The following is a 20,760-nucleotide window of genomic DNA, read 5'->3' on the forward strand; positions in this document are numbered from 1 at the left end:
TGCCAGCAATTGATCTTGATGATGTGTGTGTCTAAGTGCATTCAGCATGGCAGAACATTCCTAAGACGACAATTAACAACCTCAGTTATAGTATGCCAAGGTGTATAAGTGCCTGTACAATGGCATGTAAAAGTTTGGGCACCCTTGATCAAAATTACTGTTACTGTTAACAATTACGCAAGCTAAAGATGAATTGATCTCTAAAAGGGATGAAGATAAAGATAACACATTGCCTTTGCATTTTAGGCAAAAAAAAGAAGTAATTTCTTACATTTTACAAATTATAAAAAGGAAAGTGGGCCGATGAAAAATTTGGGCACCCTTGGAGATTTATGTGCTCAGATAACTTTGACGAAGGTTTCAGACCTTAATCAGGGTTATGGTTTGTGCTCCATCATCGTTAGGAAAGGCCAGGTGATGCAAATTTCCCAGCTTTATAAAAGTTCAGCCCCTATAACCTTGTGTTAAAAAACAGCAACCATAGGTTCATCTAAGCAGCTGAGTAGCACTCTGAAAATGGTGGAGGCCCACAAATTAGGAAATGGCTATATGGAGATAGCAAAGAGTTTCCAAGTTGCCCTTTCCTCAGTTTGAGAATGTAATTAACAAAAGGTTGTTAACCCCTTTCTGCCATTGGACGTACTATTCTGTCCATGTGGGGTGGGACCTACTTCCCATGGACGGAATAGTACGTCATAGGCGATCGGCCGCGCTCACGGGGGGGGCGCGGCTGGGTGTCAGCTGACTATTGCAGGACCCCTTCTGGCACATTAACCCCCAGATCACTGCGATCAAAGATGATCGCAGCATTCCTGAGGCATAGGGAAGCATCGCGCAGGGAGGGGGCTCCCTGCAAGCTTCCCTGAGTCCCTTGGAGCAACGCGATGTGATCGTGTTGCTCCGAGGGTCTCCTACCTCCTCCTCCCTGCAGGCCCAGATCCAAAATGGCCGCGGGGGGCCTTCCGGGTCCTGCAGAGAGGTGGCTTTCAAGCCTACTCAGGGCAGGCGCTCGGAAGCCTCCCTGCAGTGCCTGTGTGATCGCTGACCTGACAAAGTGCACTGCAAGTGTCAGATCAGCGATCTGTCACTATAATGTGATGTCCCCCTCCTGGGGCAATGTAAAAAAGTTAAAAAAAAAAATATTTACATGTGTAAAAAAAAAAAAAAATTCCTAGATAAAGAAAAAAAAAATATTGTTCCAATAAATACATTTCTTTATCTAAATAAAAAAAACAAACAATAAAAGGATACTTATTTAGTATCGCCCACGCCCGTAACAACCCGACCTATAAAACTGTCCCACTAGTTAACCCCTTCAGTAAACACCGTAAAAAAAAAAGAGGCAAAAAACGACGCTTTATTATCATACCGCCAAACAAAAAGTGGAATAACACGCGATCAAAAAGACGGATATAAATAACCATGGTACCGCTGAAAACGTCATCTTGTTCCGTAAAAAACGAGCCGCCATACAGCGTCATCAACGAAAAAATAAAAAAAAGTTATAGTCCTCAGAATAAAGCGATGCAAAAATAATTATTTTTTATATAAAATAGTTTTTATCGTATAAAAGCGCCAAAACAATTTTACTAAACGTGAAACGGTATAAGTGCCACCCCAAAAGAAATTCACGAATAGCTGGTTTTTGTTCATTCTACCTCACAAAAATCGGAATAAAAAGCAATCAAAAAATGTCACGTGCCCGAAAATGGTACCAATAAAAACATCAACTCGTCCTGCAAAAACAAGACCTCAGATGACTCTGTGGACCAAAATATGGAAAAATTATAGCTCTCAAAATGTGGAGACACAAAAACTATTTTTTGCAATAAAAAGCGTCTTTTAGTGTGTGACGGCTGCCAATCATAAAAATCAGCTAAACAACCCGTAAAAGTAAATCAAACCCCCCCTTCATCACCCCCTTAGTTAGGGAATTTTTTTTTTTTTAATATGTATTTATTTCCATTTTCCAATTAGGATTAGGGTTGGGGCTAAAGTTAGGGTTGGGGCTAAAGTTAGGGCTACAGTTAGGGTTGGGGTTAGGGCTAAAGTTAGGGTTGGGGTTAGGGCTAAAGTTAGGGTTAGGGTTGGGGCTAAAATTAGGGTTTGGATTACATTTATAGTTGGGATTAGGGTTAGTGGTGTGGTTAGGGTTATGGTTGGGATTAGGGTTAGGGGTGTGTTTGGGTTAGGGTTTCCGTTATAATTGGGGGGTTTCCACTCTTTAGGCACATCAGGGGCTCTGCTAACGCGACATGGTGTCCGATCTCAATTCCAGCCAATTCTGTGTTAAAAAAGTAAAACAGTGCTCCTTCCCTTCCGAGCTCTCCCGTGTGCCCAAACAGGGGTTTACCCCAACATATGGGATATCAGCTTACTCAGGACAAATTGGACAACAACTTTTGGGATCCAGTTTCTCCTGTTACCCTTGGGAAAATACAAAATCGAGGGCTAAAAAATAATTTTTGTGGAAAAAAAAGGATTTCTTATTTTCACGGCTCTGTGTTATAAACTATAGTGAAACACTTGGGGGTTCACAGTTCTCACAACACATCTAGATAAGTTCCTTGGGGGGGTCTAGTTTCCAATATGGGGTCACTTGTGGGGGGTTTCTTCTGGTTAGGTACATCAGGGGCTCTGCAAATGCAACGTGATGCCTGCAGACCAATCCATCTAAGTCTGCATTCCAAACGGCGCTCCTTCCCTTCCGAGCTCTGCCATGCGCCCAAAAGTAGGGTTGAAAGGGTGTCCCTGGGTGTCAACATCTTCATTGAGAAGGTACTATGGAGAGGTATTTTGTGATCTAAAATCATTATAGGAATAGGGGATGTGTTCTATAGGCTACTGTGCTGTGATATTTGTACAATGTAGACATCCCCATGTTCCACATTTGTTTACCCATTTAACTATACAGGACGTGTACTAGGGACATACCCTACCTTGGGCTTTTTTGTATGTGGGTATTATCTGGATACCATCTTTTGGCCCCATTGAGCCCAACTGTCTGATGTAATATGTTTTATATATTTTATCTAATAAAGTTCTTATTTTTGGATTCTATGACTGCCTAATAGTTGCTTGTTCTTGTTTGTTTTTTTGCAGTTATCCATACATCCAAGTACAGGTGGTAGATTGGCAGATTTATTCCTACATTATTATACTAATTGTGATGATACTTTCTACCACTGATTATGTTCATCACAATTTGGTTCTGTATGCGCCCAAACGGTGGTTCCCCCCCACATATGGGGTATCAGCGTACTCGAGCCAAATTGGACAACAACTTTTGGGGTCCAATTTCTCCTGTTACCCTTGGGAAAATACAAAACTGGGGGCTAAAAAATAATTTTTGCGGAAAAAAAAAGATTTTTTATTTTCACAGCTCTGCGTTATAAACTGTAGTGAAACACTTGGGGGTTCAAAGTTTTCACAACACATCTAGATAAGTTCCTTTAGGGGAATTTCTTTCCAAAATGGTGTCACTTGTGGGGGATTTCAATGTTTAGGCACATCAGGGGCTCTCCAAACGCGACATGGCGTCCCATCTCAATTCCAGTCAATTTTGCATTGAAAAGTCAAAATGGCGCTCCTTCCCTTCTGAGCTCTGCCATGGGTCCAAACAGTGGTTTACCCCACATATGGGGTATCAGCGTACTCAGGACAAATTGCACAACAACTTTTGGGGTCCAGTTTCTTCTGTTACCCTTGGGAAAATTAATAATTGGGGCGAAAAATCATTTTTGTGAAAAAATATAATTATAAACCTCTGTGAAGCACTTGGTGGGTCAAAGTGCACACCACAAATCTAGATAAGTTCCTTAGGGGGTCTACTTTCCAAAATGGTGTCACTTGTGGGGGGTTTCAATGTTTAGGCACATCAGGGGCTCTCCAAACGCGACATGGCGTCCCATCTCAATTCCAGTCAATTTTGCATTGAAAAGTCAAAATGGTGCTCCTTCCCTTCCGAGCTCTGCCATGCGCCCAAACAGTGGTTTACCCCCCATGTATGGGGTATCAGCGTATTCCAGACAAATTTTACAACAACTTTTGGGGTCCAATTTCTCTTGTTACCCTTGGTAAAATAAAACAAATTGGAGCTGAAGTACATTTTTTGTGAAAAAAAGTTAAATGTTCATTTTTTTTAAACATTCCAAAAATTCCTGTGAAACATCTGAAGGGTTAATAAACTTCTTGAATGTGGTTTTGAGCACCTGGAGATGTGCAGTTTTTAGAATGGTGTCACACTTGGGTATTTTCTATCATATAGACCCCTCAAAGTGACTTCAAATGTGATGTGGTCCCTAAAAAAATGGTGTTGCAAAAATGATGTAAAGTAGACATGTGGGAAATGTTACTTATTAAACATTTTGTGTGAAATATCTCTGTGATTTAAGGGCATAAAAATCCAAAGTTGGAAAATTGCAAAATGTTCGCCAAATCTCCGTTTTTTTCACAAATAAACGCAGGTAATATCAAAGAAATTTTACCACTATCCTGAAGTACAATATGTCACCAGAAAACAATGTCAGAATCATCAGGATTCGTTGAAGCGTTCCAGAGTTATAACCTCATAAAGGGACAGTGGTCAGAATTGTAAAAATTGGCCCGGTCATTAAAGTGCAAACCACCCTTGGGGGTAAACGGGTTAAAAGAAGCATTGAAGGTCAAGATAAAGTCTGGAATACCAAGCAAAATTTCAGTAAGAGCTGCCCGTGCGATTGCTAGAGAGGCAAATCAGAACGCCCGCTTGACTGCAAAAGACATTCAGAAAGATTAAGGAGACAATAGAGTAATGCACCACAATTCCAGAGACACCTGCACAAATATGTCCCTCATGGAAGAGTCATCAGAAGAAAACCTCTCCTGCATCCTCACTATAAAATTCAGAGTCAGATGTATGCAAAAGAACATCTACACAAGCCTGATGCATTTTTCAAATAAGTCATGTGGACTGATGAGGTTAAAATAGAAATCTTTGGCCACAATGATCAAAGTTATATGTGGAGAAAAAAGGGCACAGTATTTTATGAAAAGAACATCTCGCCAACCATTGAGCATGGAGGTGGATCAATCATGATTTCGGGTTGTGTTGCAGCCAATGCCACGGAGAACATTTCACAGGTAGATCGAAGAATGGATTCAATGAAATTTCACCAAATTCTTGATGCAAAAATGACAGCTGTAAAAAAATATGAAGTTGAAAAGAGGATGACTTCTACAAATGGATAATGATCCTAAACACCTGTCAAAATCCACAACAGACCTCAAAAGGAGCAAGCTGAAGATTTTACAATGGCCCTCACAGTCCCCTGATTTGAAAATCATTAAAAATCTGTAGCTAGACCTCAAAATAGAAGTGCATGCAAGACAACCCAGGAATCTCACAGAACTAGAATAATTTTCCAAGGGAGAATGGAAGAAAATTCCTCAAACAAGAATTGAAAGACTCCTGGCTGGCTACAAAAAGCGGTGATACTTTCACAAGGGGGTGCTACAAGGTACTAACCATGGGCGCCCACACTTTTGCATTACCCCATTTTCCTTTTTGTAATTTTTATAATGTACAAGATGATTTTTTTTCTTTGCCTAAAACACAAAGGAAATGTGTCATCTTTAACATTAGGTCTGTTAGAGATCATTTCATCTTCAACTTGCTTAACTGTTCACAATAAAAGTCATTTTGACCAGGGGTGCCCAAATTTTTACATGACACTTTATTTCTACATGTGGGGCTAACACTTGATATTGAATAAATCAAAATGTTAGGAAAGTTTAGTTTCCATGTTTTCATCATTTGCATATAATTTACATATCTATAGATCTTATGTTTTCCATCGTTTCGCAACTTTTCCTTCTTGGGGTTACAATTTCAATGTTGTGGACTGTGTTTTCTTAAACAGAATGATTCAAATTTCTATTATTCCAAACCACACTTTATTTGCAAATACAGTATTTATTAGTAAGAAGTCACGGTAATATTACATTTATTACATTTCCAAATGGATATGTGAAAAATCCACAACAAATAATTTTTATTTTTAAAATGACGCCGAAATTCCAAATCACTCATTAATATTAAACTTCTCACCAGCAACTTCCCGACATCTGCATTCTAAATAAGCAATTCTCTAGAGTCAAAGCTGTGAACAAATAGCTCCATTTTCGTACAGGAAAAAGCGACATGGGACAAATTAGTGCCAAGAGACATCAATTTCCAGTGGCCACTAGAGAGTGATACAACCTGTATGTTATAAGGAACATTAAGTCTTGCTTTTCTGCTTCACACTATAAGTCTTGCAGCAGTTCGTGCACTATCGTGATTATCCTCTGACTTTCCATTCCTGAAATATCAAGTCTGCTTAAAGTACGAGCCAGTACGTCAGAAACTTCACTGGCAGCTTCCTGTGTCTGAGTCATCTGAGAGAAAGGAAACAAGTAACATTATCCTCAAATGCCTTTCAATATTCCACAAACAAATATGCAGCGTGATTTCCCAAATGCTAATAAGCGAAAATATGACCATAACACTAACAATTTTCATGCTTGCAATTAGTCTTCCCAAAGTAAAAGCTGGCTCCCTACAATTTTATCAGAATGTGACCTTCACTTGGAGTCTTGAAATCAAAGGTTTTGTAGACAAAATTGGTAGAGATATGCAGCAAAAAGTAAAAGCATTCTCATATCTGCCTAAGCAGTAACCTTTCTCCTTATTGTTTTATATTGTAAGTCTGTTTTATTGCTTCTATGAGAACAGATTCCGATATGGCAGAAAGAATTCCTAGAAAACAAATTTATAGTAATCTCTACAAGAGTTTGAATGTGCAAAAATGTAAAGATTTCCAGCAACTAAAAAAGACTAATTGTAGAATTTAAAGGGAACCTGTCACATTGTACATGAAGGCTGATTTGTGGACAGCATGGTATGAAGGAGAAGCTGAGCAGAATGATTTGATATATATACCAAATTTTGGGATTATAAGACACACCTTTTTTTCCCCAAAAATTGGGAGGAAAAAGGGGGGCTTTTTTTTTTAATCCGAAGGTATCTTACCTGGGGATCAACGACGGTGGAGCGGGGTTACAGGAGCCATGGTTGCCGATTCAGGTCGGCGGCGGAAAGAATGGGTTAATGCTGCAGGCCCCGTCCTCTCTGAAGATGTCAGTGCATGCACAGATTCAGATCTCGGGAGACAAGATCTCATCGCTCGAGATCTCAATTTGTGTATGCCATTTTCCCGAAGTCCACAGCAGGGATATGGACGGGAGAGGGGACCACCATTCACCGGCGCCGACATCTTCAGAGAGGACAGGGCCTGAAGCATCGCCCTATTCCTCCTTCTGCTGACCTCCTCAATCAGTGATCCTTCTGAGAGCACCACCCCACTCCTGCCGCAGCCCTCCTGAAGCAGCGACCCTGGCTCCTGTGATCCCGCTCCACCGCCGACCCCCCCCCCCCATGTAAGCTACAGTTAAAACGGAATATTAAGTTCTGTTTTTCTGCTTCACATCATAAGTATTGCAGCAGCTCAGTTTATAACATATATATGTATATATATATTATTATTATTATTTATTTATATAGCACCATTGATTCCATGGTGCTGTACATGAGAAGGGGTTACATACAAGTTACAAATATCACATACAGTAAACAAACTAACAATGACGGACTGATACAGAGGGGCGAGGACCCTGCCCTTGCGGGCTTACATTCTACAGGATTATGGGGAAGGAGACAGTAGGTTGAGGGTTGCAGGAGCTCCGGTGTTGGTGAGGCGGTAGCTCCGGTGTTGGTGAGGCGGTAGCTTCAATAGTAATGAGGCAGCAGCGGTGTCAGTGCAGGCTGTAGGCTTTCCTGAAGAGATGAGTTTTCAGGTTCCGTCTGAAGGATCCGACTGTGGTTGATAGTCGGACGTGTTGGGGCAGAGAGTTCCAGAGGATGGGGGATATTCGGGAGAAGTCTTGGAGGCGATTGGATGAGGAGCGAATAAGTGTGGAGGAGAGAAGGAGATCTTGGGAGGACCGGACGTCACGTGAGGGAAGATATCGAGAGATTAGTTCAGAGATATATGGAGGAGACAGGTTGTGGATGGCTTTGTAGGTCAGTATTAGCAATTTGAATTGGATACGCTGAGGGAATGGGAGCCAGTGAAGAGATTTGCAGAGGGGGGAAGCGGAGGAGTAGAGAGGAGAGAGATGGATTAGTCGGGCAGCAGAGTTAAGGATGGACTGGAGAGGTGCAAGGGTGTTAGCAGGGAGGCCACAGAAAAGGATGTTGCAGTAGTCAAGGCGGGAAATGATGAGGGCGTGCACAAGCATTTTAGTAGATTGGGGGTTGAGGAAAGGACGGATCCTGGAGATATTTTTGAGCTGGAGGCGACAGGAGGTGGAAAGAGCTTGGATGTGTGGTTTGAAGGACAGGGCAGAGTCGAAGGTTACTCCGAGGCAGCGGACTTCGGGTACAGGGGAAAGCATGATGTCATTGACTGCGATAGATAGGTCAAGTAAGGAAGATTTGTGGGATGGAGGAAAGATGATGAGTTCAGATTTGTCCACATTGAGTTTGAGGAAGCGAGAGGAGAAGAAGGAGGATATGGCTGATAGGCACTCTGGGATTCTGGACAGCAGAGCGGTGACGTCTGGGCCAGAGAGGTAGATCTGAGTGTCGTCAGCATAGAGGTGGTACTGGAATCCATGGGACTTTATGAGTTGTCCCAAGCCAAGTGTATAGATTGTGAAGAGTAGGGGTCCTAGAACAGAGCCTTGCGGGACTCCAACAGAGAGAGGGTGGGATGAGGAGGTAGTATGGGAGTGGGAGACGCTGAATGTGCGGTTGGAAAGGTACGAGGCGATCCAGGATAGGGCAAGGTCTTTGATGCCAAAGGAGGAGAGCATCTGCAGTAGGAGGCAGTGGTCAACTGTGTCGAAAGCAGAGGACAGGTCTAGAAGGAGGAGTACAGAGTATTGTCCAGTAGCTTTGGCGGTAAGTAGGTCGTTAGTGATTTTGGTCAGGGCAGTCTCAGTTGAGTGATGGGGGCGGAAACCAGATTGTAGATTGTCGTACAACAAGTTAGATGAGAGGTGGGAGGAGAGTTCAGCATGGACGTGCTGCTCCAGGAGTTTGGAAGCAAATGGGAGCAGCGATATTGGGCGATAGCTGGACATAGCAGTTGGATCGAGGGTTGGCTTTTTAAGGATAGGCGTGATTGTGGCATGTTTGAACACAGAGGGGAAGGTGCCAGAAGTTAGTGATAGGTTGAAGAGGTGGGTTAGGGATGGGATAAGTGTGGTGGTGAGGTTGGGGAGGAGGTGGGATGGGATGGGGTTGAGCGCACAGGTGGTGAGGTGGGATTTGGAGAGGAGACAATTAAGTCCCCCTTCAGTGATGTTGGATAGGGAGGTTATGGGGTTTGGGCATTGGTCTGGTATACAAAGGGGTTGTGGTGGTTGAACAATAAAGTCTTGCCTTGTCTGGTCGATCTTATTTTTAAAGTGTGTGGCAAAGTCCTCAGCAGAGATGAGGGAGGTTGGAGGGGGCAGTGGGGGACGGAGGAGGGAGTTAAATGTTTTGAATAACTGTTTGGGGTTGTGGGATAGGGAAGATACGAGGGTTGTGAAGTAGGCCTGTTTAGCAGAGGTGAGTGCAGATTTAAAAGCGAGTGTTGCTTGTTTGAATACAGTGAAGTCGTCTTGCGAGTGTGTTCTCTTCCAACGCGGCTCCGCAACCCTGGACACTTGCCTTAGCTTTTTGTTGGTGTTATTATGCCAAGGTTGTCTATTGATACGTCGCGCTCTGCCATGGACGAGAGGGGCAACCGTGTCAATAGCTGATGCGAGAGTGGCATTGTAGAAAGCAGCAACACTGTCTGTGTCGTGGAGTGAGGATATGGATGCCAGTGGTAGGATGGAGTGAGAGAGTGTGTGGGTGTCTCGGTGTGCAAGGTTTCTGCGTGGGTGCGCATGTTGCTGGATATGGATGATTGGTGAGGAGGACAGGGATGAGAAGGTGAGCAGATGGTGGTCGGATAGAGGGAGAGGGGAGGTGGTGAAGTTAGATAGAGAGCAGAGACGGGTGAATACCAGGTCTAGTGTATGCCCATCCGTGTGGGTGGCTGCGGAGGACCACTGAGTAAGTCCAAAGGATGAGGTAAGGGACAGAAGTTTGGAGGCTGTTGACTGAAGGGTATCAATGGGGATGTTGAAGTCACCCATGATGATGGTGGGAGTGTCAGCAGAGAGAAAGTGAAGAAGCCAGGAGGAGAATTGGTCAATAAAGGCAGTGGCCGGGCCCGGAGGTCGGTATATGACGGCCACTTGGAGGTTGGAGGGAGAGTAGATGCGGACAGAATGGACTTCAAAAGAGGGGAGGATAAGGGATTGGGTTAAAGGTGCAGTTTGAAGAAAGGAGAAGACCCACTCCTCCACCACGTTTGTTGCCGGGTCGAGGCGTGTGGGTGAAGTGGAGGCCTCCGTAACACAGCGCAGCAGGGGAGGCGGTGTCAGAGGGTGTTAGCCATGTTTCTGTGAGGCCAAGGAAGGCAAGATTGTGGGAGAGAAAAAGGTCGTGAATCACATGAAGCTTATTGCAGATTGAGCGGGCATTCCAGAGTGCTCCAGAGAGATATGTCTCCAGCAGTGAGAAGGAGAGAGAGAGAGCAGGTGGGAGAAAGAGAGTGGCCGACTTGTTTTATGTGTTTGTTGGACAGATTTGAGGTTGAGGAGCAGGTCAGCAGAGGACAGGTGGGGAGGTAAGAGGGAAGGGGAAGTGATTCTTAGGTTAGGGAATATATATATATATATATATATATATATATATATATATATATATATACACACATACAGCTCTGGCAAAAATTAAGAGACCACTGAACAGTTTTATAAAAATTAGCTTCTCTACATGTCTGACAGCCATTCCATTCAAGTGTCAGTTGAATTCCAACCGGAGGACACCTCATTCTACTTATTGTGCTTTTGATTAGGTGATCACCTGAACCAAATCTTATTTAGTGAAGGAAAGTATAAAGAACACTGCTGTGGTGTTCACTATCCTCTTCCAATAGGACAAGTTGGATGGCAAAACAAATGCTAGTAATATCCCAAAAGTAATACGAATGAAAAAAACTTTTAACCATGCCAAAAGAGTTGAAAAGAAAAGTCTTGAGTGAAAAAAAGAAGGGCTCAATTTTGGCTTAATTAGCAGAGGGACACAGTGAGCGCCATTACAACAAGGTGAAGTAGCAGACATTGGGGACAACAAAGCTACAGACCGGCCAGAGGGCGAAACCGACTCTCCACTGACCGGGATGACAGTCATCCTATTCGAATGTTACTCAGCAACCGCAGAATGACATTAAGTGACCTACAAAAGGAATGGCAAATGGCAGCTGAGGTGAAGTGCACGGCAAGAACAGTTTGTAATAGGCTCCTAGAGGCAGGAATCAAGTCATGTAAAGCTAGAAAAAAGCCTTTCATCAATGAGAAGCAAAGGAGAGCCAGGTTGAAGTTTGCCAAAGACCATAAGGATTGGAACATAGAGGACTGGAGTAAGGTAATATTCTCTGATGAGTCTAATTTTTAGCTTTGCCCAACAGATTGTCGTCTAATGGTTAGACTGAGACCTGGAGAAGCGTACGAGCCACAGTGTCTTGCACCCACTGTGAAATTTGGTGAAGGATCGGTGATGATCTGGGGATGCTTCAGCAAGGCTGGAATTAGGCAGGCTGTTCTTTGCGAAGGATGTAAAAATCAAGCCGCATACAAGGCTATCCTGGAAAAACAGTTGATTCCTTCTGCTCAGGAAATGTTCCCCAACTCTGTGGACTGTTTTTTCCAGCAGAACGATGCACCATGCCACACAGCTAGGTCAATCAAGGTGTGGATGAAGGACCACCACATCAAATTCTTGTCATTGCCAGCCCAATCTCCAGACCTGAACCCCATTGAAAACCTCTGGAATCTAATCAAGAGGAAGATGGATAGTCACAAGCCATCAAACAAAGAAGAAATGCTTACTTTTTTGTACCAGGAGTGGCAAAAGGTCACACAAAAGCAGTGTGAAAGACTGATGGAAAGCATGCCAAGACGCATGAAAGCTGTGATTAAAAATCATGGTTATTCCACAAAATATTGATTTCTGAACTCGTCCAGAGTTAAAACATTAGTATTGCTGTTTCTAAATGATTATGAACTTGTTATTTTGCATTATTTGAGGTCTGCAAGCAATGCATTTTTTGGTTATTTTGACCATTTCTCATTTTCAGAAAATAAATACAAAATTTATTGCTTGGTACTTCGGAGACATGCTGTCAGTAGTTTATAGAATAAAATAATTTGATTTTCTCTCTTCATAGGTACAGTATATTTTTGAGTAAAATGTAGACAAACTAAAAATGTTGCAGTGGTCTCTTAATTTTGGCCAGAGCTGTATATATGTGTATATGCAGTATATATATATATATATATATATATATATATATATATATATATATATACACGCACATACACAGTATACACCGGATTACGTACCGGTAATGCTCTTTTATAGAGCCACGACAGCACCCACTTGAGAGAGGGGATCCGCCCCTAGGAACAGGAAACCCTATGGAGAGAATAAAAGGGGCGGTCCCCCTCGCTCCCACAGTTGGGTTTACAGAGATTGCGAGGAACCGCCCACCAGACTTTAGTAGGTCATTCAATATCATCGTTTATAACTAGTTAACTTAAATATGGCTAACTACAAGAACCAAACACCCTTAACCGTGCTTCTAAATAAAAAACCTATAAGGGTGGGAAGTGAAGGGGTGCTGTCGTGGCTCTATAAAAGAGCATTACCAGTACGTAATCCGGTGTTTTCTCTTCGCCACGACAGCACCCACTTGAGAGACTTTCAGAGATAGTCATTTGGGAGGGATCACCGTGTTAAGGACTGATCTACCGAAGGACAAGTCAGATGAAGAAGATAAGTCCAATCTATAGTGATTATAGAAGGTAGTAGGAGAAGACCAGGTTGCGGCCTTACATATCTGTTCTAATGGAACCTCCGCTCGTTCAGCCCAGGATGATGCAATCGCCCGGGTGGAATGTGCTCTTACGGTCTCAGGCGGATTCTCCCCTTTGGATGAATAGGCCAGACATATCGCATCTCGAATCCACCGAGATAAAGTACCCTTCGTGATTCCAGCTCCTTTTCTATGACCCTGGAACGAAACAAAGAGAGCCCTGCTCTTCCTCCAGGCGCTAGTCCTATCTAAATAGGCTAATATGGCTCTCCTCACATCTAATGTGTGGTATCTTTGTTCTTCCTGACTTGTAGGGTTATCATAGAAGGAGGGAAGGTAAATTTCTTGTGTTCTATGAAATTTGGTGCATACTTTGGGTAAGTATGAAGGGTCTGTTTTAAGGACAACTCTGTCTGGAAAAACTGACATAAAGGGAGGATCTATCGATAGTGCCTGTATGTCACTTACTCTTCTTGCTGACACTAAGGCGACAAGAAGAGCTGTCTTGAGGGAGACATGTTTTATGTGAGCTGAATGTAGTGGCTCAAAGGGATGGTCTGTAAGAGCTTCCAGAACTAAATTAACATCCCAAGGTGGTACGTGGAGAATTCGAACTGTCTCTGACCTCTGGCATGCTGCAACAAACCTGGCTACCCACTTATTACCTGCGATATAGTGACCATATAAAGCTGCTAGCGCAGAAATGTGTACTTTTAAGGTACTGACCGCCAGACCTAGATCGCGCCCTTTTTGTAGAAATTCTAGAATCGTAGGAATATGAATTTCATTTGATAGGGCCGTTGGGTAGAGGTTTAAATATTTTTTCCACACTCTTGCATAGATGGAGGTAGTGGATCTTTTTCTACTTAGCAGTAGAGTGTCAATCACTTTATTTGAGAAACCTCTCATCTTTAGCAGCTGCCTCTCAAGTTCCAGGCTGTTAACCGTAGACCTTTCACCTGAGGATGGTTGAAGGGGCCCTGGGAGAGAAGATCTTGATCCTCTGGAAGGATCCATGGGTCTGAGATTGACATGGCTCTCAGCCAGGAAAACCATGGCCTCTTGGGCCAGAATGGAGCAATTAGGACCACGTTTGCTCTGTCCTCCCTTATCTTCCTGATCACTGTCGGAAGTAATATCAGCGGGGGAAAGGCATATGCCTTCTTGAATACCCATGGTACCTGTAGGGCGTCGAAGATATCTGGATTATCAGAATGGAACAATGATGCGAATTTTTTGACTTGCCTGTTTTGTCTTGTCGCAAAGAGATCTATTTCGGGAGTGCCCCACTTTTTTATTATCATACAAAAGATACGGCGATTTAGAACCCATTCTCCTTGATGGAGAGTGTCGCGACTGAGGAAATCTGCTCTCGAATTGTCGATTCCTCTCACATGTAGCGCTGAAATGGACAGAAGGTGTTCCTCTGCCATGGCTAGAATATCGTTGGCTATAGACATGAGTCCTTCCGATCTTGTTCCTCCTTGATGGTTTATATAGGCTACTGCTGTCATGTTGTCTGAGAAGACTCTTGTATGTGTTCCGTGTAGCTGCGGAAGAAATTTAGATAAGGCATGATAAACAGCCTTCAGCTCTTTTTTATTAGAAGAATCATCTGATTCTGTAGGAGACCACAGACCTTGCACTATTTGATCTTCTAAATATGCTCCCCACCCACTAGGACTAGCGTCAGTGAAAATAGTTTTTGATGGTTTTACCACCCAGGGGACCCCACTGGAAAGATGATTCGGATTTAACCACCAAGTGAGAGATTGTATCACGTCTGTCGTTAAGGAAATACGAGCATCTAATCGGCCAAGTAATCTTTCTTCCTCCCGAAGTATTGCATACTGTAATTTCCTGCTATGGAATTGGGCCCATGGAACAGCCGAAATACAGGAAGTGAATGAACCAAGAAGGGACATACCTTCTCTTAGGGAAATTAGAGGGTGGTTAATCACTGATTGTACTTTGTTTATGATTGATATCTGTTTTGACTCGGGAAGAAAGCACATTTGATTTGTAGAGTCTAGAATAATTCCTAAAAATTTTTGCTCAGTTGTGGGGGATAATCTAGATTTTTCCCAATTCACCAACCACCCTAACCCCTGCAAGGATGAAATTGAATCAGACATGCGTTGATGACATTGAGAAAGAGAGTTCCCGACTATCAATAAGTCATCCAAATAGGGTATTATGAGGGTGTCTTTTAGCCTCAAATGCGACATTACTTCTGACATTAGTTTTGTGAAAACTCTAGGGGCTATTGATAGTCCAAAGGGCATTGATGTGTATTGATAATGCCGTATCTGACCTTTGACCATAACTGCCACCCGTAGATATTGTTGATGCTCTCTGAAGATTGGCAGATGATAGTATGCATCTTTTAGGTCAAGGACTGCCATGAAGCAATGGGGAAACAGAAGCTTGACAGCTGACCGAATGGATTCCATTTTAAACGTTTGGTTCTCTAAGAAGACGTTTAGTCTCTTGAGGTTAATTATTGTTCTATATGATCCGTCAGGTTTTGAAATCAAAAATAAAGGGGAATAAAATCCCCTCCCTTTTTGATGAAAAGGGACTTCCACTAATACTCCTTTGGACAGGAGAGTTATTATTTCCTGTTCCAAGGCCTCTTGTTGTGAAGGTGAACCTAAGGAGGTCAAACAAAACGAGTCCGGCGGAACTTGAGAAAATCTTAGTTTTAAGCCTGTAGTTATAAGGCTAGTTGCCCATGAATTAGATGTTATTGCCAGCCATTGTGCGGAGAAGAAGGACAACCTACCACCAACGGGTAGATCTGTCCTAGCGGGGTTTATCTTCAGGTTTGAAGGGGCGTTTTCCGAAGAAGGCTCCCTTCTGCTTAAAGTCCTTATTAGCCCAACGGTCCTGGTTTTTATAGTCCCTTCTCCTGTTGAACATGGGCTTTCGGAACGCTCGCCTATAAGATGGAAGATAAGCGTTATTAGGGAACCCTTTCTTCCTCTCACCCGCTTTGGTAAGAATTTCATCCAATTGAGCACCAAACAGGTACTCACCCTGGCAGGGCAGACCACATAACTTGGACTTTGTTTGTTGATCGCCTTTCCACCCTTTTAGCCACAAGGTGCGGCGAGCCGCGTTAGTTAGTCCTGCTGATTTGGCTGCTAGACGGATGGAATCAGCCGAAGAATCTGCCAAAAAGGCAGTAGCTCCTCTAATTAATGGAATGGATGACATGAGTTTATTACGGGAAAGGCCACCTTTTAAGCCTTCTTCCAGATCATTCAACCAAACCATCATGGATCTGGCAGTACATGTGGCAGAGATAGCTGGTCTAAAGGCTCCTGTACAGGATTCCCAAGCTCTTTTTAAAAGGGAGTCTGCTTTTCGATCGAGCGGGTCTTGCAGGGATCCTGAATCTTCAACAGGTAATAAAGATTTTTTAGAAGTGGATGCCACTGCCGCATCAACTTTTGGGGCCTTTATCCATTTGGTGAAATCATCATCATTAAAAGGATAGCGATGTTTTGAGGAAGACGGCAACCCTCTTTGCCCCTGGCTTTCCCACTCTTTTTTAACTAATTCCTTTATTGCAGGAATAACCGGAAAGGAAGGTTTCTTTCTCTCGGACAGGCCAGCAAACATCACGTCCTGTGGTGTTTTAAGGGTCTTAGTATCTTCCATACCCATGGTGTTACGTACTGATCTGACTAAATTGTCAATGCTTTCTGTAGGGAAACATGTATCCTGTTCACCTTCCGAGGATATAACCTCTTGGGAACTGTCCGACTCCTTATCCTCACCCTCAGATGACTGTTCAGATATAGGCGAGCTGTGTTTCTTCCTACTTCCAGGAATTTTATCCGAATCTCGAAAGGCTCGCAACTCCTCCCTTATCATACTACGTATATCATCCGACCTTACTGAAGACTCCTCTCGTAAGGTGGATTCGATGCAAGAGTGGCATAACTTTTTTAGGTAGGTATCCGGGAGCGGCTGAGAGCATAAGGCACATTGCTTATGTTTTGATTTCCCTGTTCTTTTAACCTAGGGAATTAGATGAGAGAGGGAGTATAATCAGCTTAAAATAGGGCAGACATACACTCACCCCTGAAGCTGTCATAATACCGGCTGGAGAGGAGGAGACGGAGGCACAGACGGAGGAACCGACCGGTCCGATCTCTTTTCCCTGGCGCTCTTGGAGGATGATCTGCGGCTGCTAGTCCGGCTTCCTGGTGTGACAGCGTTAACCTCAGACGAAGGCAACGTTGTCTCTTGAGGAGATGCCATAGTGGACGCCGGGAATCAGCGCCGGCGTCCTTTTGTTATGGGGGCCGCCATCTTCTTCCTGTCGCACCCGGAAGTCCGGGTTGCGACTCTGCTGTGCGCGCCTTTGCTGTGCGCACCTCTGCTGTGCGCGCCTCTGCTGTGCGCACCTCTGCTGTGCGCGCCTCTGCTGTGCGCGTCCCTGCTGTGCGCGCCCGCGCTCCCACCAGCAATTGCGCAGGCGCCGTCCTCCTCCTCCTTCACCCCGGAAGTTGTAGTAATACTTCCGGGGGAGAATTTACTGGGCCCCACGCCGCCTGTGCGCCACCCGAGGCTGGCGTCACAGGATCTTACCGCAGCGGTCCGGCCCGCAGGTCTCGCTGGATGCCTCTCCGTAAGCCAGGCGACTCCCCGATCCTGGCCTCACGGTACCTGCCAGCAGAGGGGGGAAGCTGCCACAGGACCCCCGACGCTGCTTCCAGCTCTGGAGCCCTTGCCGTCCCTGTTAAGGTAAACCGCGCAAGCGGCATCCAGGCTGGGGATCCTCTTCTCTCCAGGTCTCCCGTAGGAACAGGAAACCAACTGTGGGAGCGAGGGGGACCGCCCCTTTTATTCTCTCCATAGGGTTTCCTGTTCCTAGGGGCGGATCCCCTCTCTCAAGTGGGTGCTGTCGTGGCGAAGAGAAAATATATATATATATATATATATATATATATATATATATATATATATGTATAGTACAGACTGAAAGTTTGGACACACCTCATTTAAAGATTTTTCTGTATTGTCATGACTATGAAAATTGTACCTTCACACTGAAGGCATCAAAACTATGAATTAACACATGTGGAATTATATACTTAGCAAAAAAGTGTGAAACAACTGAAATCATGTCTTATATTGTAGGTTCTTCAAAGTAGCCACCTTTTGGTTTGATGACTGCTTTACACACTCTTGGCATTCTCTTGATGAGCTTCAAGAGGTAGTCACCGGGAATAGTCTTCCAACATCTTGGAGGAGTTCCCAAAGATGCTTAGCACTTGTTGGCCCTTTTGCCTTCACTCTGCGGTCCAGCTCACCCCAAACCATCTCGATTGGGTTCAGGTCTGGTGACTGTGGAGGCCAGGTCATCTGGCGTAGCACCCCATCACTCTCCTTCTTGGTCAAAGAGCCCTTACAAAGTCTGGAGGTGTGTTTGGGGTCATTGTCCTGTTGAAAAATAAATGATGGTCCAACTAAACGCAAACCGGATGGAATAGCATGCCGCTGCAAGATGCTGTGGTAGCCATGCTGGTTCAGTATGCCTTCAATTTTGACTAAATCCCCAACAGTGTTACCAGCAAAGCACCCCCACACCATCACACCTCCTCCTCCATGCTTCACGGTGAAAACCAGGCATGTAGAGTCCTTCCGTTCACCTTTTCTGCGTCGCACAAAGACACGATGGTTGGAACCAAAGATCTCAAATTTGGACTCATCAGACCAAAGCACAGATTTCCACTGGTCTAATGTCCTTTCCTTGTGTTCTTAAGCCCAAACAAGTCTCTTCTGCTTGTTGCCTGTCCTTAGCAGTGGTTTCCTAGCACCTATTTTACCATGAAGGCCTGCTGCACTACAGATGGATCTGGATAAGTTGGAAACTTGGGCTGAAAGGTGGCAGATGAGGTTTAACAATGATAAATGTAAGGTTATACACATGGGAAGAGGGAATCAATATCACCATTACACACTGAACGGGAATCCACTGGGTAAATCTGACAGGGAGAAGGACTTGGGGATCCTAGTTAATGATAAACTTACCTGGAGCAGCCAGTGCCAGGCAGCAGCTGCCAAGGCAAACAGGATCATGGGGTGCATTAAAAGAGGTCTGGATACACATGATGAGAGCATTATACTGCCTCTGTACAAATCCCTAGTTAGACCGCACATGGAGTACTGTGTCCAGTTTTGGGCACCGGTGCTCAGGAAGGATATAATGGAACTAGAGAGAGTACAAAGGAGGGCAACAAAATTAATAAAGGGGATGGGAGAACTACAATACCCAGATAGATTAGCGAAATTAGGATTATTTAGTCTAGAAAAAAGATGACTGAGGGGCGATCTAATAACCATGTATAAGTATATAAGGGGACAATACAAATATCTCGCTGAGGATCTGTTTATACCAAGGAAGGTGACGGGCACAAGGGGGCATTCTTTGCGTCTGGAGGAGAGAAGGTTTTTCCACCAACATAGAAGAGGATTCTTTACTGTTAGGGCAGTGAGAATCTGGAATTGCTTGCCTGAGGAGGTGGTGATGGCGAACTCAGTCGAGGGGTTCAAGAGAGGCCTGGATGTCTTCCTGGAGCAGAACAATATTGTATCATACAATTATTAGGTTCTGTAGAAGGACGTAGATCTGGGTATTTATTATGATGGAATATAGGCTGAACTGGATGGACAAATGTCTTTTTTCGGCCTTACTAACTATGTTACTATGTTACTATGCACAAAGTCTCCTCTAAAAAGTTGTTGTAGAGATGTGTCTGCTGCTAGAACTCTGCGTGGTATTGACCTGGCCTCTAATCTGAGCTGCTGTTAACCTGCAATTTCTGAGGCTGGTGACTCGGATAAACTTATCCTCAGAAGCAGAAGTGACTCTTGGTCTTCCTTTCCTGGGGCGGTCCTTATGTGAGACAGTTTCTTTGTAGCGCTTGATGGTTTTTGCCACTGCACTTGGGGACACTTTCAAAGTTTTCCCAATTTTTCACACTGACTGACCTTCATTTCTTAAAATAATGATGGCCACTCATTTTTCTTTACTTAGCTGCTTTTTTCTTGCCATAATACAAATTCTAACAGTCTATTCAGTAGGACTATCAGCTGTGTATCCACCAGACTTTTGCTCAACACAACTGATGGTACCAACCCCATTTATAAAGCAAGAAATACCACTTATTAAACCTGACAGGGCACACCTGTGAAGTGAAAACCATTCCCGGTGACTACCTCTTGAAGCTCATCAAGAGAATGCCAAGAGTGTGCAAAGCAGTCATCAAAGCAAAAGGTGGCTACTTTGAAGAACCTAGAATATAAGACATAATTTCAGTTGTTTCACACTTTTTGTTAAGTATATAATTCCACATGTGTTAATTCATAGTTTTGATGCCTTCAGTGTGAATGTACATTTTTCATAGTCATGAAAATACAGAAAAAAATTTAAATGAGGTGTGTCCAAACTTTTGGTCTCTACTGTATATATATATATATTTTTTACAGTGCCTTGCGAAAGTATTCGGCTCCCCTTTTCCACATATCATGCTTTAAACATAAAGATACCAATCGTGCTTATCTTTGACTATTCATGTTTGCTGATATGCTAGTTGTGCATTGTATTACGTAACCAGTTTGTTGACTTCGAAAGCAGAGAGGGAAAGACTATGCAAATAGATTGAATGATCAAGTAATGCTACTTGATTTCGTCACCATTGTTTTACGTTATCTTGATGCTGGACTGAAGGGTAAATCTAAAAAT

The 20,760-nt window shown here is 43.6% G+C and overlaps 1 protein-coding gene across 1 annotated transcript in view; it reads right to left on the bottom strand.

The window, feature by feature from the left end:
* Window positions 1–5,930: 5,930 nt before the first annotated feature.
* The window catches only part of FANCC (FA complementation group C), a 399,194-nt gene continuing 384,364 nt past the window's right edge, over window positions 5,931–20,760 (bottom strand). Inside the window, exon 15 of the mRNA XM_069762014.1 lies at window positions 5,931–6,417. Within this exon, the coding sequence (XP_069618115.1) occupies window positions 6,286–6,417 (132 nt within the window). The 3' untranslated portion in view covers window positions 5,931–6,285. The remainder of the gene's footprint in view (window positions 6,418–20,760) is intronic.

This window comes from Ranitomeya imitator, chromosome 1, assembly GCF_032444005.1.
Source record: "Ranitomeya imitator isolate aRanImi1 chromosome 1, aRanImi1.pri, whole genome shotgun sequence".
NCBI lineage: Eukaryota > Metazoa > Chordata > Amphibia > Anura > Dendrobatidae > Ranitomeya > Ranitomeya imitator.